At 52.5% G+C, this 13,932-nt stretch overlaps 1 protein-coding gene across 24 annotated transcripts in view; it reads left to right on the top strand.

Moving 5' to 3' along the window:
* The window catches only part of CACNA1C (calcium voltage-gated channel subunit alpha1 C), a 671,070-nt gene that overhangs the window by 585,004 nt on the left and 72,134 nt on the right, over positions 1 to 13,932 (top strand). For all 24 annotated transcript variants that reach the window (XM_036906989.2, XM_036907039.2, XM_036906984.2 and 21 more), the window contains 7 exons: positions 1,351 to 1,438; positions 2,119 to 2,226; positions 3,009 to 3,061; positions 3,389 to 3,535; positions 4,924 to 5,125; positions 6,490 to 6,648; positions 7,230 to 7,340. In XM_036906989.2, the coding sequence (XP_036762884.2) occupies positions 1,351 to 1,438; positions 2,119 to 2,226; positions 3,009 to 3,061; positions 3,389 to 3,535; positions 4,924 to 5,125; positions 6,490 to 6,648; positions 7,230 to 7,340 (868 nt within the window). The remainder of the gene's footprint in view (positions 1 to 1,350; positions 1,439 to 2,118; positions 2,227 to 3,008; positions 3,062 to 3,388; positions 3,536 to 4,923; positions 5,126 to 6,489; positions 6,649 to 7,229; positions 7,341 to 13,932) is intronic.

Raw genomic sequence — 13,932 nt, 5'->3', positions numbered from 1 at the left:
CTGCTGGTTCCCCCAGTCCTGTGTGCTGCTAACATGCACCTGTGCTTTCGCTTTGAAAGCGCTCACAGGGCGCACGCTTCTGCGGCCCTCACAGAAACCCAGGGCGTTGGCAGGGCCTTCTCTCACCACCCAGTAGAAGGAAAGTCTGAGGTTCAGGACACAGTCTTGCCCAGGTCACGCGGATGGCAGAGAGGAGGGGTGCCCGTCCGCCCTCCCCGCGGGTGTCCTCAGGGTCAGCCCAGAGAGAGTGGAGGTGGGGGCAACAGGAGCCAGCCCCTTTCTGTGATGACTGACAGAATTGCCCCAGGTCCGCCTGGGAGCCCGCAGGCCTCAATGCTAACCCTGGCACTACCACTAAATCCATACCTCACCCTGAACCAGGAATCCCTGCTCAGCCTGTGCCCCCGTCTGACCCGTGCATGCTTTCCACTGTGACTCAGGGCAGGCTCCCTCCCTGAGATCCTGGGGGGCTGGGAATGCCCTTTGAATTCCTTACGTAGAGGAGCCATGAACCAGAGAAAACAGGTTTTTCTACCATCTCCCCCTTGAGCACATCCTCCTCACCACAGAAGGAATGGAATCAGTGCTGGCCAATGTGTCTTACATTATTTAGGTGCCGTCGTCTGTCTGGGCCCTAGCATCCTAGGCATGGAACCTGTTGTATGATTCATTCCTTCCAGTCCTGAATGTGCTGTGAGCTGGAGCGGGCTTCACATGCGGGTGGAATGGTGCACACCAAGAACCCACACCTAGTGTCTCCCCCCGACACCCACCACCTCCAGCCACAAGGCCAGAAGTGCTGCCATCTGTATAGTATTTCCTCAAGTTCAGAGATGGCTTCATCAGGTATATTGATGAAAGCTACCGTTTATTCAGTTCATAATACACGCCCAGCACACCGCTCGATGATTCACATAACGTTTCCTCATTAATCCCTGCAACAACCACGAGAGGTGATAACTGTCCCCCTTTACAGATGAAGAAACAAAGGCTCAGAGAAGTCAGGAAATTAATCCCAGCAACTTGGCTGGCAGGTGGCAGGCTGAGGTCTGTCTTCCCTTTGACACTGTAAACTCCCTAAGAGCTCATTACATTGCTAATGATTCATGGTGAGTTGCTTTTCCTATTGTTTACTCAACGACAGGGAAACCCCAGGGTCACAGGCAAGTTCCAGGTTCTCAGAGGATGGGAAATGGGAGTAGAGAAGGGTCCCCAGATGAGAAAGTCCCCAGAAGTGACTACCTGGTCTCGTCGGCCTGGGATCAGCCTGCCAGGACACCTCCTCACCACATCCTCTCCCACTCAACCAAACCCAGGATGCTCACTGCCTAGCCTGCTTCTCTCTGCCAGGTCCAGCGCCATCAACGTCGTGAAGATCCTGCGGGTTCTGCGAGTGCTCAGGCCCCTGAGGGCCATCAACAGGGCCAAGGGACTAAAGGTGAGAACAAGCGTCAGCCGGCCTGTGGGTGGATGGGAGCCGAGAGGTGAGGCAGGGCAGAGAGAGGAGGTGGTGGTCAGGCCTGGGTGCCCCTCCCGCACCTCCCAGCCCACTTCAAGCCCTGGTTCCATGAGGAACAGAACAGTGACGGGCAGCCATTCTAATCTGAACTTCTAAACAAAACGCTTGCAAAAAGGAGACCTCACACAGACCCAGAGAGCCTCATGGACATGAGGTCCCTGCATTCCTACCCATGTAAAATGGGAAGCTAGCAGAGCTTCTGTCCCTGCAGTCACCAAGAGCCCAGTGGGGGGCTCTGAGTTCCACTGGACTCCATCGCCTGGGCCCTTGGAAAGGTGCACGGCCCTGAGTCTGATTCTGCACTTGTGCAAAGGAGCTGCCAGCGCTCCTCCTGAGGGAGGCCTGGGGCTCGTGAGGGGGCTCAGGCTGCAAACATTTCCTGAAACATGATACACACACACGTATATGTGTACACACACACACATAGTTGCGCACACATGCGCACACATGCACATGTGTGCGTGCACATGCACACCTGTGTACATGTATACATGGATGCCTGTGTACAGGTGTGTGCGTACCTGTGTGCACATGTATACACGCACATGCATGTGTACACACACACACGCACACATGCCTGCCTTCTTGTCCTGCGGCAGCACGTGGTACAGTGTGTGTTCGTCGCTATCCGGACCATCGGGAACATCGTGATTGTCACCACGCTGCTCCAGTTCATGTTCGCCTGCATTGGGGTCCAGCTCTTCAAGGTAAGCCCTGGCTTAGTTGTGTGGCCCTGCTCCCTTCTCCTCCCATCAGCATTCCCAGGAAAGGGAGCTGACAGACCAGCAAAAGGAGGACAGTGGCCTGGGTCAGACAGGATGACGGTCACCTCCAACCTCCCTCCTCTCAGCTCCCGAAACCAGTAGGGGGAGCATTTGGAGGGATGCGCTGCTCCACAGGCCTTAGCCACCTCGCCCTCTTCAAGCTGCCTGCTCTTCCAGCAAGAAAGGGAGAGGGACTCAGCCTTCAAAGCCTGTGTCAGTCACCTGCACAAACCCAGTGGCTCCCTGCTGTCAGCATGGGGTGTGCCCTCCCTGACCAGTTCTCCGCCCTGCCTCCTGTGAGATCTCTCACTCTGCTCGCCCGCAGGCCCCCGGGGCCACATGCAGCCAGCATTGACCTCTGCACTTTCCCGCACTGCCCCTGACGTCTGCCCTTCTCCCGTCCGAAGCTTCTTCCCTGACCTCCCCTGGCCTCCCCAAGCCCAGCTACCGTCCCCCTTCCTCTCAGGCCCATCCACAGTCCTGGAATTTCATGGGCTGAGTTGCCCTTTTGTTGACTTACAGCAGAACTCACGGCCCTGAGCATCTTTATTCACTGGCGGCCTTACATATGTGAGTCATGTCTTCCCCACCTGGATTCTGCTCTCCCTACGCTTCTGTCCCAAATCCCTAGCACCATGCTGGGCAGGAGAGATAATCACCAGTAATTCTCTGACTGGTTCATTGATAGCGAACGTCTCTAATCATGTTGCTCTTCTGCCTTCCAGGGAAAGCTCTACACCTGTTCAGATAGCTCCAAACAGACTGAGGCGGAATGCAAGTGAGCACAGGCCGGGGGCGGCTGGCACGGGGGTGGCTAGCCCTGGGAGGCTGGGGGCTTGGTGGGGGGTGAGGGGCTGCCCGTTCTTTCTCCCACAGCAGTGGAAGCTGGACCTTACCAGTGAGTAATTTGGTCCCACTAACATAGCATGTAAGACTGTCTACTTGAGGTTTACCCTCTGCAGCAACCCAAGGCTGGAACTGTGGGGTTTAGGCCTAGCCAGTCACCTGTTACCTAGCCAGCCCCCCAGCAAGCCAGGGGTCACTGGTGGGCCAGGTGTGAGGGGAGATGGGAGACCCCAGAATTGACTTCCTCCTCCTTTCTTAGGGGCAACTACATCACGTACAAGGATGGGGAGGTTGACCAACCCATCGTCCAGGCACGCAGCTGGGAGAACAGCAAGTTTGACTTTGACAATGTTCTGGCAGCCATGATGGCCCTCTTCACTGTCTCCACGTTTGAGGGGTGGCCAGAGTGAGTACACAGACCAAGGCCTGCCGGCCTGATGTCAGAGCCCAGGGCCTCGGCCCCACACATATTCCCCCAGTGTTATTAAAGTCCCACGTGCTTTTCCAGAGCTCGTACTCACCTGTGGCCTCCCAGGAGCTGAGGATGTGCTCCTGGAACAATCTGTGGGCCACAGCCACTGCTGAGGCATAGCCTCTGCTTTTTCTAGATGTCAACATTTCAGAAATTCCAACAAAAGTGAACTTCTTTTAGCTCCCCTTTCTAACCTTAGAGCGAGCCACACTGACAAGGGTCTTTGTTGTCACCCTCATGGCATCTGGGAGTGGGGTGTGGGGATAGTTTCTCAGCTGTGGACCCCTGGACCACCACAAGATTCAAGACAGCCACTCCCAGCACGCACTCTGTGTGGGCTAAGACAGTGGAGATGTCTGTTTTACTAGACTGTCCCAGGCTCCCGAGAGATGGCTTTGTCTATACTTACAGTGATGTAAGACAGGGATGGAAACCTGGGCCCAGACCCCCCTGCAGAGACAGTTCTTCCATGCCTAGGCCAGCCAGTCAGCCTCTATACTACACCACCTCTGCCAGGTGGCTTGCCCATCAGGTGCTCCAAATATACCTGCTCGCCCTATACTCCTCCCCACAAATTACATACCCAGATAAATTAAAATCTAAAAGTTAGGAAATTCTAAATATTTATAGGTCAGTGATAGCATGTGATCTTAGATGAGAGTCACCATTATTATAGCAAAACATGGATGATACCTAGAGAATGACCAAGGGCTGTGCAGAGAGCAAAGGAGAGGAGTCGTCCCTGTCTGTGAAGAGAGACAAACTTGGTGGCAACACAGCCCGGGCCCCAGGCACACATAACTACCTATGTGTAAGTCCAGGCCATTGTTGATCTGAATAAGCGTGGGTCATTTTTTATAGAGTATCACTACCTGAATGGATGTCTGCTCTCAAATAGATTTAATTTAAGTTCTCTGTAACATCCTCCAAGTGCATGACAGTTTGCAAAGCTGTTTCAATATTTGCCATTTCCAGTATTTAAAGTCAATGTCCATGCCTCATGTTACATTAAAATCGTTCTTGACAGTTTCAAACACCTTCATATAGGTTATGTCAACTGCCCTAGCCAGGTGGGAAAGTCAAGAATTATTGTCTCCATTTACAGATGAAGAATCTGAGGTTCAAAGAGGTTAAGGGATTTGGCCAAGATCACATGGCCAGTAGGTGGCAGAGCTGGGACTTGAACCCAGAGCTTCTGACTCTCAGCCTAGAGCTGTTTCCAGCACACCTGCTCCCAGGGGTCGCTAGCTGTGGTGCAGCCCCACTTCCTCAGAGGCAGCCCTGCTTCTCCAGCTCCCTCCGTGGGGTGTCTCCCCCTCCAGGCTGCTGTACCGCTCCATCGACTCCCACACAGAGGACAAGGGCCCCATCTACAACCACCGCGTGGAGATCTCCATCTTCTTCATCATCTACATCATCATCATCGCCTTCTTCATGATGAACATCTTCGTGGGCTTTGTCATCGTCACCTTCCAGGAGCAGGGCGAGCAGGAGTACAAGAACTGCGAGCTGGACAAGAACCAGGTAGCTCCCCCGGAAGGAGAGGAGCAGGCACCGAGGGGAAGGCAGGGTGGCATGCGCAGCGAAAGCAGTGGTAGCCTGGGGCTCCCCAGAGGAGAGGCTCCTGTCAGGAGAGAGACCCCAGGGGTCCTGAGGTCGCCGGTCTGCCCCTCACCGCCCCTCAGGGCTCAGGTTCGAGCTGCACAGAAGTGGTGCATGCCCTGCCTGGACCTGGCGTTAGAAAGCCCCCCCCACCAACTGGCAAAAGGCAAAGAAACTGGAGCAGTGAGGGAGTGAAGAGGGGAAGAGAATGGCTTTGGGAAAACACCATCAAATGGTTTCTTAAATAAACACAGAGGCCTGTGAGTGAAGCGAGGAAAGAAGGCGGCAGACGCAGGAGTCTAGGGCCCATATGTCATGCATTCTGCCTGTCGGCCTAGGACAAGGTGCCAGCAAGTCCATGAGTGTAGCTGCCAGGGGGCTGTAGTGGGGAGGCAGTGGGGTCAGCACCCCGGTGGGAAGAGTCCATGGGAGAGAGAGCCCATCTGAGCGGCCTAAGGCCTGCCCATGGCACAAAGCCTAGTACAGCTCTACCCCAGGTAGGCCAGCCGACCCCCGGGCTGGATGTCAGCGTCTCGGCTCTAGGCACATCCTCCTGGCTGCTGTGTGGACTTCAGATTGGAAGTGAGAGAGGAAAGAAGGCCAGCCAGGGACTGCAGATATGGGGTGATTAGACCCTCATCTACTGTCAGGCGAATGATAGCAGAGACGGAGAGAACAGGATGGGGCAAACTGGGTCAGGCCGATGGGCCGGAGTGCCCCTGTGCCTGGCTCGGGAGTCTGGGCACACAGTGCAGAGAAATGCCCTGGATCTGTGCCGGAGTCCCAAGAACCCAGTCAGCCCGAGAACTCACCCCAACCCATGAACTAGGTTGTCCCATCCTGTGGACACTGGTAGGTAAGGAAGATTGATTTAGGCCAGGAAAGACAAACTGGGGGAAACATGCCCCAAGGGGTCTGCAGCGCAGGAAGGGACTAGTGCAGAAGCCACGAGCAGTCAGGGACCACGTATTTACCAGATGAGTGTCTGCAGGACATCAGGAACCCTGAGCTGAAAAAGAGGAGACAAGAAGCCCTTCACTGGATCATGATAAGGAGCTTGAGGAGAGGAGATTCTCTCCCGGTTGAGGGAGCACTAGAAAATCAAAAAAATGTGCAGATACACCTGAAACTTGAAATGAGTTAGAACAGATCATTTCTCTGACTCCAGGGAACCTCTCCTCTGGGGTGTAGAGTTTCATCTGCACCCCACCTCCCTCCACCATTCCCCTACACATCCTCCAAGCTGCTGACCCGGCTCTCTCCACTCCCCACCCCGCCTCTCCCAGCGACAGTGTGTGGAATATGCCCTCAAGGCCCGGCCTCTGCGGAGGTACATCCCCAAGAACCAGCACCAGTACAAAGTGTGGTATGTGGTCAACTCCACCTACTTTGAGTATCTGATGTTTGTCCTCATCCTTCTCAACACCATCTGCTTAGCCATGCAGGTCAGTCCCAGGGGCCCTGGTCCCCACCTCGGGGAGAAGGCTGTGGGTGGGTGGGAAGTGGGAACTGGCTGCACGATTGGTCCAGTGTGTCACCTTCATGTTGGCCAAGGAAGGCACAGCGGAACTGTCCTCTTCTCCCAGCTAGAGAAGACCAGTGTCCCTTCTCAAGAATGACCTCCTCTCTGGGACCTCATCAAAGCACCCATAGGCCCCTGGGTTGATAAAATGGAGAGAGTGAAGGAAATGGAGAGCAGACATGAAGGCCAGCTGTGCAGTAGTGTCAGTAAGGCACTCGGTGTGGAAGGCCGGCCCTGTGCCTGCCTGCCTTCAGGGAGATCAGCTCGCGCTAGATTCTCTTGATTTCAACAGTTCCCACAGAGTTGTCATCGCCAATCACAGCAGGAACACAGAACCCTGGTGCCCCGTGTCTTCAGGGATGGCAGAGGAGGGAGGAACTCATAGGAGCACCTGTGGAGAGGCGGACAGCCCACGGGGCCCCTCTGGGAAGGTGTCGAGAGGAGGGTGGTGGGAGCCGGGCGGTCGCTGCCTAGTTTTCACTGCCCTGCCTCCCCCTCCCGCAGCACTATGGCCAGAGCTGCCTGTTCAAAATCGCCATGAACATCCTCAACATGCTCTTCACTGGTCTCTTCACTGTGGAGATGGTCCTGAAGCTCATTGCCTTCAAACCCAAGGTAGGCCCCCGAAAACAGGCATCTGGTACGCGGATGCCAGAGGGCAGGGTGGGGGGTGCTGGGACCGTGAAGAAGCGTGAGGGACAGGAATCACCAGTGAAGGACCACAGCTTCTCTGACAATAAATGCACCAGCTCTTAAGCCTGCCAAGAGTTGAACCTGGCCAGTTTCTTGAAATGGAATCTGAGTTCATGGCCTAGTTGGTGACTGGGCCACACAAGGCTCACACTCCCCCTGAGCTGAGTCTCCCCTTCTGCGGGGGCAGGCGGTGGTCCTCCCATCTCCCACCCTGTCTCTGTCCACAGACTGGTGAACCAAACCTCTCCAGGCCCAGCCCCCAGACCCACTCGGCCTCTGTCCTGCTCTAGTCCCATGTCACTGGCTCCTCAGCCCAGCTTCATGGGAAAAGCCCAGCCAGGCTGCGTGTGCTCAGGGCTCGGGGTTCAGCTTAAGGGGCCTCTGCTCCTCACCACAGAGGCTGCTCATCTTGCTTATCACTGCTCCCGTGCACTGCCCAGTACAGGAAGGGCAGGTACCTGCAAAAGTCTGTGCTTTGCTACTTGAAAGCAACTTCTAGAAAAATAGGTTTGGAGAAAAGATCAGAACCAATTGCTGAATGAGGCAGGGTAGGGAATGTTGGGCTACCTGTCACCTTGGGTCACCTGTGCCCTCCCTGGCCAGCTCCACCCCCACTCTCCTGGATAATGGAGGAGCAAACTGCTTTGGGCAACACCATCCATCTTCTGCCCCTGAAGACAGGTCAGAATCACCGGCATCCACTGCACTAGGGCTCACAACAAGGGCAGCTCCTTCTGAGGGATGGAGTAACAGCAGTGCAGGGGCCCCTCTGGCTACGGCAACGGCTTTTGGAAGGCAATGAGGAGAGAGCTGGTTCTAAGAGAACTGTACAGTCACAGCCTGGAGAACACCCTCCAGCTTTCCGAACCCCCTCTCCTTGTCCCTTACTAGCTCTTCCAGATGCAACACAGATCAACAGGAGACAAAAAGGAAGAGTCCTGGGCCATATATCCCATTTTTATTCAAAATTTCACATGTACTGGATAAACTGGGGTGGGGGGCCTGGTCTGTGTTCCCATGCTCACAGGCCAGATAGTCATAATCTTCTTTGAGTCAATATTTAACTGACATTTCTCAGTGGCCTCCACTTCACTGATGTAATCCTCAAATACCCCTGTAAGACAGATATTAGCATCCTCATCTTAGGGAAGAGGGAAGTGAAGCTTAGAGCAATTAAATGTAACATTAATTACAGCATGACTAAGTGGCAGACCTGAGAACAGACTCCAGTGTCTCTGACTTTACAGTCAGTGTGATGTCCCCCACCCCAAGCTGTCACCATCCTTCCACGTCACGCATTCTGCTGGGTACTTTTCAGAAAAAGGAAAGCAGCCTTTGAGGGACTTCAAAGATGAGACAAACAGCGTTCTTACGAGGCTGACTCCTCCTGTCACTCAGAGGACACCTAGGACACCTAGGCATCATGGCTGCTGTTCTGATATGTTTGTTCTCTTTCTATATGCAATCAATATGAGAAGTTGGCATGTGTACTGACTAAACATTATGTAGAATATCATAAAATCAGTTCACTGCAGATGCATTTACCATGATAATGTCCACTGTGAAGAACACACTGGGATGATAGCCATGCTGATCTGAACACCTGATGCCAAGTTGGAGGGATGCTGCCTTGGAGGTGACTGGGTGTCCCTGGGTCCTATAGGATTGGGCAGGACCAGCTGGTCAGCAGGAAAAAGCTTTGGTTAGAATGGTCTGAAGATAACTAAGTAGCTGGGTTGTCCTTCTACCATGAACTGAGATTTTATCAGCAAAGACAGAAACAAATTTGTAAGGTACACTTTAGATAAGCACTGAAAAATATAATATCAAATGCCGAGGGATATATCTAACAAAAAAAATGTCTAAGATATCTACAGAGAAAACTAATAACATTTCATAGAGAGGAATTCAAGAAAACTTAGTAAGTGGAGAGATCTTTCATGGTCAGGAATTGGAAAACTCACTGTTATAATGTCATTTCTCTTCAAACCAATCCATAGTTTCAGTATGATTCCAATTAAAGCTCCAGATTGAACTTTACCCGTGGTGAGAATGGCAGGAGGAAAGAGAGCCTCCCAGAAAATCTTTATGGCCAAGAGAATGACCCTGGGCGGCCCCACGGCTTCAGCCCACTGAGGGCAGACTCCTGATGAACGTAACTAGGTGATAACAGTGGGGTTTTCCTACCTCTTCCAGGGCAGCAAATATGCTTTTTCACTTTCTCAGCCAAGCCCAGTCCCATCTGGGGGCATAAATTTTGCCCGCTCTTCCCCTGGGGCCTCACCCCGCGGTCCAGCACTGCGCCTGCCTGAGGCCATGTCACAGGACCAAGGCCCGTCCTTACACCCTGGCAGTCAGACTGTGTGAGACACAGCATGAACCATGTGCTAATGTCTAGAACTGTCCCTCGAATTTCCAGCGGGTAATGCAACCATTAATGGGCTTGACAAGATTTGAGCTCCATTCTCCACCATTTCCTCTCTTTCTCTGTCTCCAGGCCTTATCATTTGCCATACTGTTTATTTGAAGAACTCCTTGCCTAAATGTTGTTGGGCCAGTGTTTTGCTGCAAACCGGAGTTCAAGAACAACTCAGCAAATATGTGAACCCAACATACCAGGCAGTGTGCTTGGCATGAGGGGCACAGTGGGGGCTGTGAGCAGGCTGCACAGCCGCCTTCTGAAGGGCAGAACTCCCTGAGTTTGGCCCAGTTTGGGTCTTGCAAGGCTCCTAGTTCGTCATCTGATTTGTCCCTGGAAAACTTGCTGTTCAGCCTAATGCTCTTATTCCTGCTTAGAAAGAAAGAATGACTAAACACAGTAGCCCACTTTGTATTGATTCCTATACCTTAAATTAAGTAACATTCAGGAGCAAGGAGAGAATGAGGTAATACATAGTAAGTGTCTATGAAAAATCAGCCATTATACTAGATATTTCCCATTCATGATCTCAATCAGCCTGTGGGACAGGATTATGGTCTCTAGGAAACTGAAGGTCAGAGAAAAGCTAGTTATGTTCCAAGATCACAGACCTAGTTCTCTGTTTTGGGGGGAATTTTAATGGCAGGTTTAGGAGATTCACAAGCCAAGCTCTCTCCAGTACACCCACAGCGAAACAGATGTGCACAAGCTGAGATGTTGCTGTGCTCTTAGTAGATACTCTACAAATGGCTGTTTTCTTCCTTATAAGCAAGTCAGAGACAAAATGAAAGCAAGCAATTCTCAAGTAACAGCTCTGGAAAATAATAGTCATTCCATTCCTGCTCTTCCCCATCATCTGAGGCCCCTTATCTTCCCCTGCCTCTCATTTCCCCATTAGTCTTTGGCCCTTGGGCTTTCTCTGGATTCATCTGGACTTTTTGGATTTCCTTTCCAAGTCTGAAGTGACCAGTGCTTGCAGGAGAATAAAGAAGTCACCTGATAGATGGGCTCAGGAAAGTGTGACAGTAGCCTGATACACACTGATGTTTGTGTGTACGCACACACACACGCACATATTTGCAATGGTGAGACTTGCAAGTTGTGGAGACAAAAATTAGATTGCTGAATTCTTTGAAGGCAGGAGCTGTTACATGTGCATTTTTGTGTCCCCTGAGAGGCATCCAGTGAAAGTTGAGTGCATGCATGCATGGGTAGGTGAAAATGATCAAACTGGAGAACAAGGAGAAGCGAGTCAGAATATTCATGTCAGAGAGCACCATTAAGATCACAGATCTTTCACCAATTCAGAAATCGCCATACATGCCTGCTCCCTCCAGGACACGCCCTATCTCTCAAGGTAGCTCTGCTGGGAATCCTTCTTCAGGCTGACTTAAAATGTGCCCCAATGCAATTCCACTATCACAACTACTGTTCCCACCCTTCCTTTCGACCCACAGTTGTGGAGCATCTGCTCAGTCACAATGCTGCTGACGTGGCACACAGGGTAGTGGACAAGGCATGAACAGAGGTTACAGAGCACCACCAGGGCTGTGTGTGAGACAGGCCACCGCAAGGACAGCATGGGGAAGAGGTGCCTGTTTGAGATAAGGGGGCCAGAAGGTGCTAGTGAGCCTGAGGCAGGCACCGCATAGTTGTTGATCAGGATCATCTCACCTGTGTTATATCCCGCCAGAGGCTAACACCGTAGTACCTTGTACTTCTCAGGCACCTGAATGGGAGCAAACAGACTGAACTCTAGGGACAGCATCCCCCAGGGAAGCTGAGGAACCCTGTTTCCAGTCTCACAAAACAATCCCAGCCTCTGGGTTACAGCTCTAACATCCACTGGGGAAGCTCCCTTCAATCCTCCACCCACCCTGTGCCCCAGTAACCCCCAAGCGCAAGCAGGAGAGGAAAGCAGAGGTGGACGCTCTGGAGCCACCCTAACACCTACAGGGCGCCATGGGGTGGCGCTCGGCAGGCGCTAACATGGCATCCGGCTTAGGGAGCCTCTACCTTACCTGTTAAGTAGCCAGGTTCTTCAGTACAGGACTCGGAGCCTGTGATAGACGAGGCACTGAGATGCCCAGGTCAGGGCTTGGAGTAAAAGCTGTGAGAGGACTGGATCCTTGCTGTTTGATTGGGTAATACCAGTGATATCTCACAGAGCTAATGTTCACAGAATACAGCTTCGGGAAGCTGCAGGGGCACCACTGTGACTCAAGGAGACAAAACTGCTATTTGGGATTGGGGTCAGGGGGTCAAGATGCTACCTGTCCCACAATGTGCCAAAGAAGTGTCCTATGTGTCCTGTAAAAGCCTGTGGGGGTGTTTATCCAAGGAACATGAAGGGTAGTGTTCAGTGGAACCTAAGACTGTCAGCTGCAGGGCCTGGTCAATGGCCAAGTGTCAGCGCAGAGAAAACCACCATGAGAAATACAAACGTCTCTTGGATTAGATGACTTTCTATCTCCTCACCAACCTGAAAATTCAACTTTAAAAACCCCAAGAGCAAGCAGAATATTTCCCTTGTGAAAATGGTATGGAAACTTAGACATTCTTTTAGGCTAGTGGTCTTCAATCCTTTTAGAACCAAACATCCATTTTGTAACAAATACTTTGTAATATCTCCTTACTCTCCCTTAAATGAAATTCAGGGGAAAACTTAAATCTTTATGTATAGAAAATTCACATCTATACACATAATGTGAAAAATAGATAGATATACAATTCCTAAATTATAATATAATGGGAAAAGTCTGGGTTTAGTAGAAGAATTCATTCGGCTCAAAAAGTAGAGGTTAATGAAAAAGCAGTGGTGTGAGACCTCAGCATAAAAGCTAAATCCCGACTGGTGGGTCTGACTTGCACGTGGCATGCTGCGTGCATGTCTATCGGGTCACACAGGGGCCGCCACAGCTGGTCCCTGGGCAGAACTGCCCCTTGCAGAGCAGGGCATGGCACATCCTCAGCCCCACCCACTCAGTCCTCAATGCCAGTTTGCCTCCATCGCAGTGGTGCCCTGCAGATTCCAAACATCCCTCGAGGGCAGTGCCCCTGACATGGGAACCCTGCAGCAGGCTATGGTGGGACCGCGGGAGACCTCACTCAGTTCTCCTGGAAGCCTATCTACCCCATCTCTTAAGAAACCATAGCATATCCTGCCATGCATGGAAGCCCTAGACCCAGGAGCTCACCACATATGTATGTCACACTCAGAGGGATGGGAGGGAAAGAAAAGGGAGGGAGGCAGCAAGGGGCAGCAGGAGCAGCTCGCTGCCCAGCCTGCTTCAGCGCTGAGTCACATGCTCCCCACCTGCTGCCTAGCAGCCTGATTGATGAGTTGGCATTACTCTGCTTATTGTTTATTTGTGGAATGTCCACAGGGTACCTGATGCACAGCGCACAGGCAGATAGGCACAAACGGGCTTTGTCTGGGAGGGGCTTCCCTCCCTGGCTTTTGTACCCAGAGATTTGCATAGTGTTGCAACATCGTGACGGGTTTCTTTCCTGCCTGGAGCTTGAGAGCTTGAAAGTCACTATGAATGATAAAAAATAATTATATGACTTGCATAAAGCCTTTGTGTGGGAAGGGTGGTATTAGCTATTACATTTAATTATTTAATGTGGAAAATTGCTCTCGCTGGGTAAGAAAGCCTGGTGGGAAAGTACCCTGTGGCTCCCAGCCCCAGCCCTGCCACCAGGAAGGAAGCCAGAACATGCAGTCCGGGAGGGAGAAGAGAGTCCAAACCCGCAGGCCCACCGGACAGCCGGCTGGGCCAGGTCTCCTGCATGGCGCGGGGCAGGAAGGCAGCACAGGCCGCAGCCAGCAAGGCCTGAGAGGCTCCCCCTAGCGACGGTCGAGGCAGCAGGGGGAATGGCCCGAGGCAGCAGGCGCACAGCACTTCGGGCATGAACTCAAGGAATCCCACCAGACCCCTGAGGGTGTGCCCCGCAGTCACGCCCATCTGACAGGGAAGGGAGCAGAGACTGGGGTACCCTGCCTGCCAGACAAAGCTCAGCCCTGGGAGCTAGGGCCGTAGCGCATTTGGTTCATGCTTTAATCACATTCTTTGGGTGCGGGTTGGCCCTAAT

This window comes from Manis pentadactyla, chromosome 14 (assembly GCF_030020395.1).
Source record: "Manis pentadactyla isolate mManPen7 chromosome 14, mManPen7.hap1, whole genome shotgun sequence".
Lineage (NCBI taxonomy): Eukaryota > Metazoa > Chordata > Mammalia > Pholidota > Manidae > Manis > Manis pentadactyla.
This window is presented reverse-complemented; position numbering and strand designations above follow the sequence as displayed.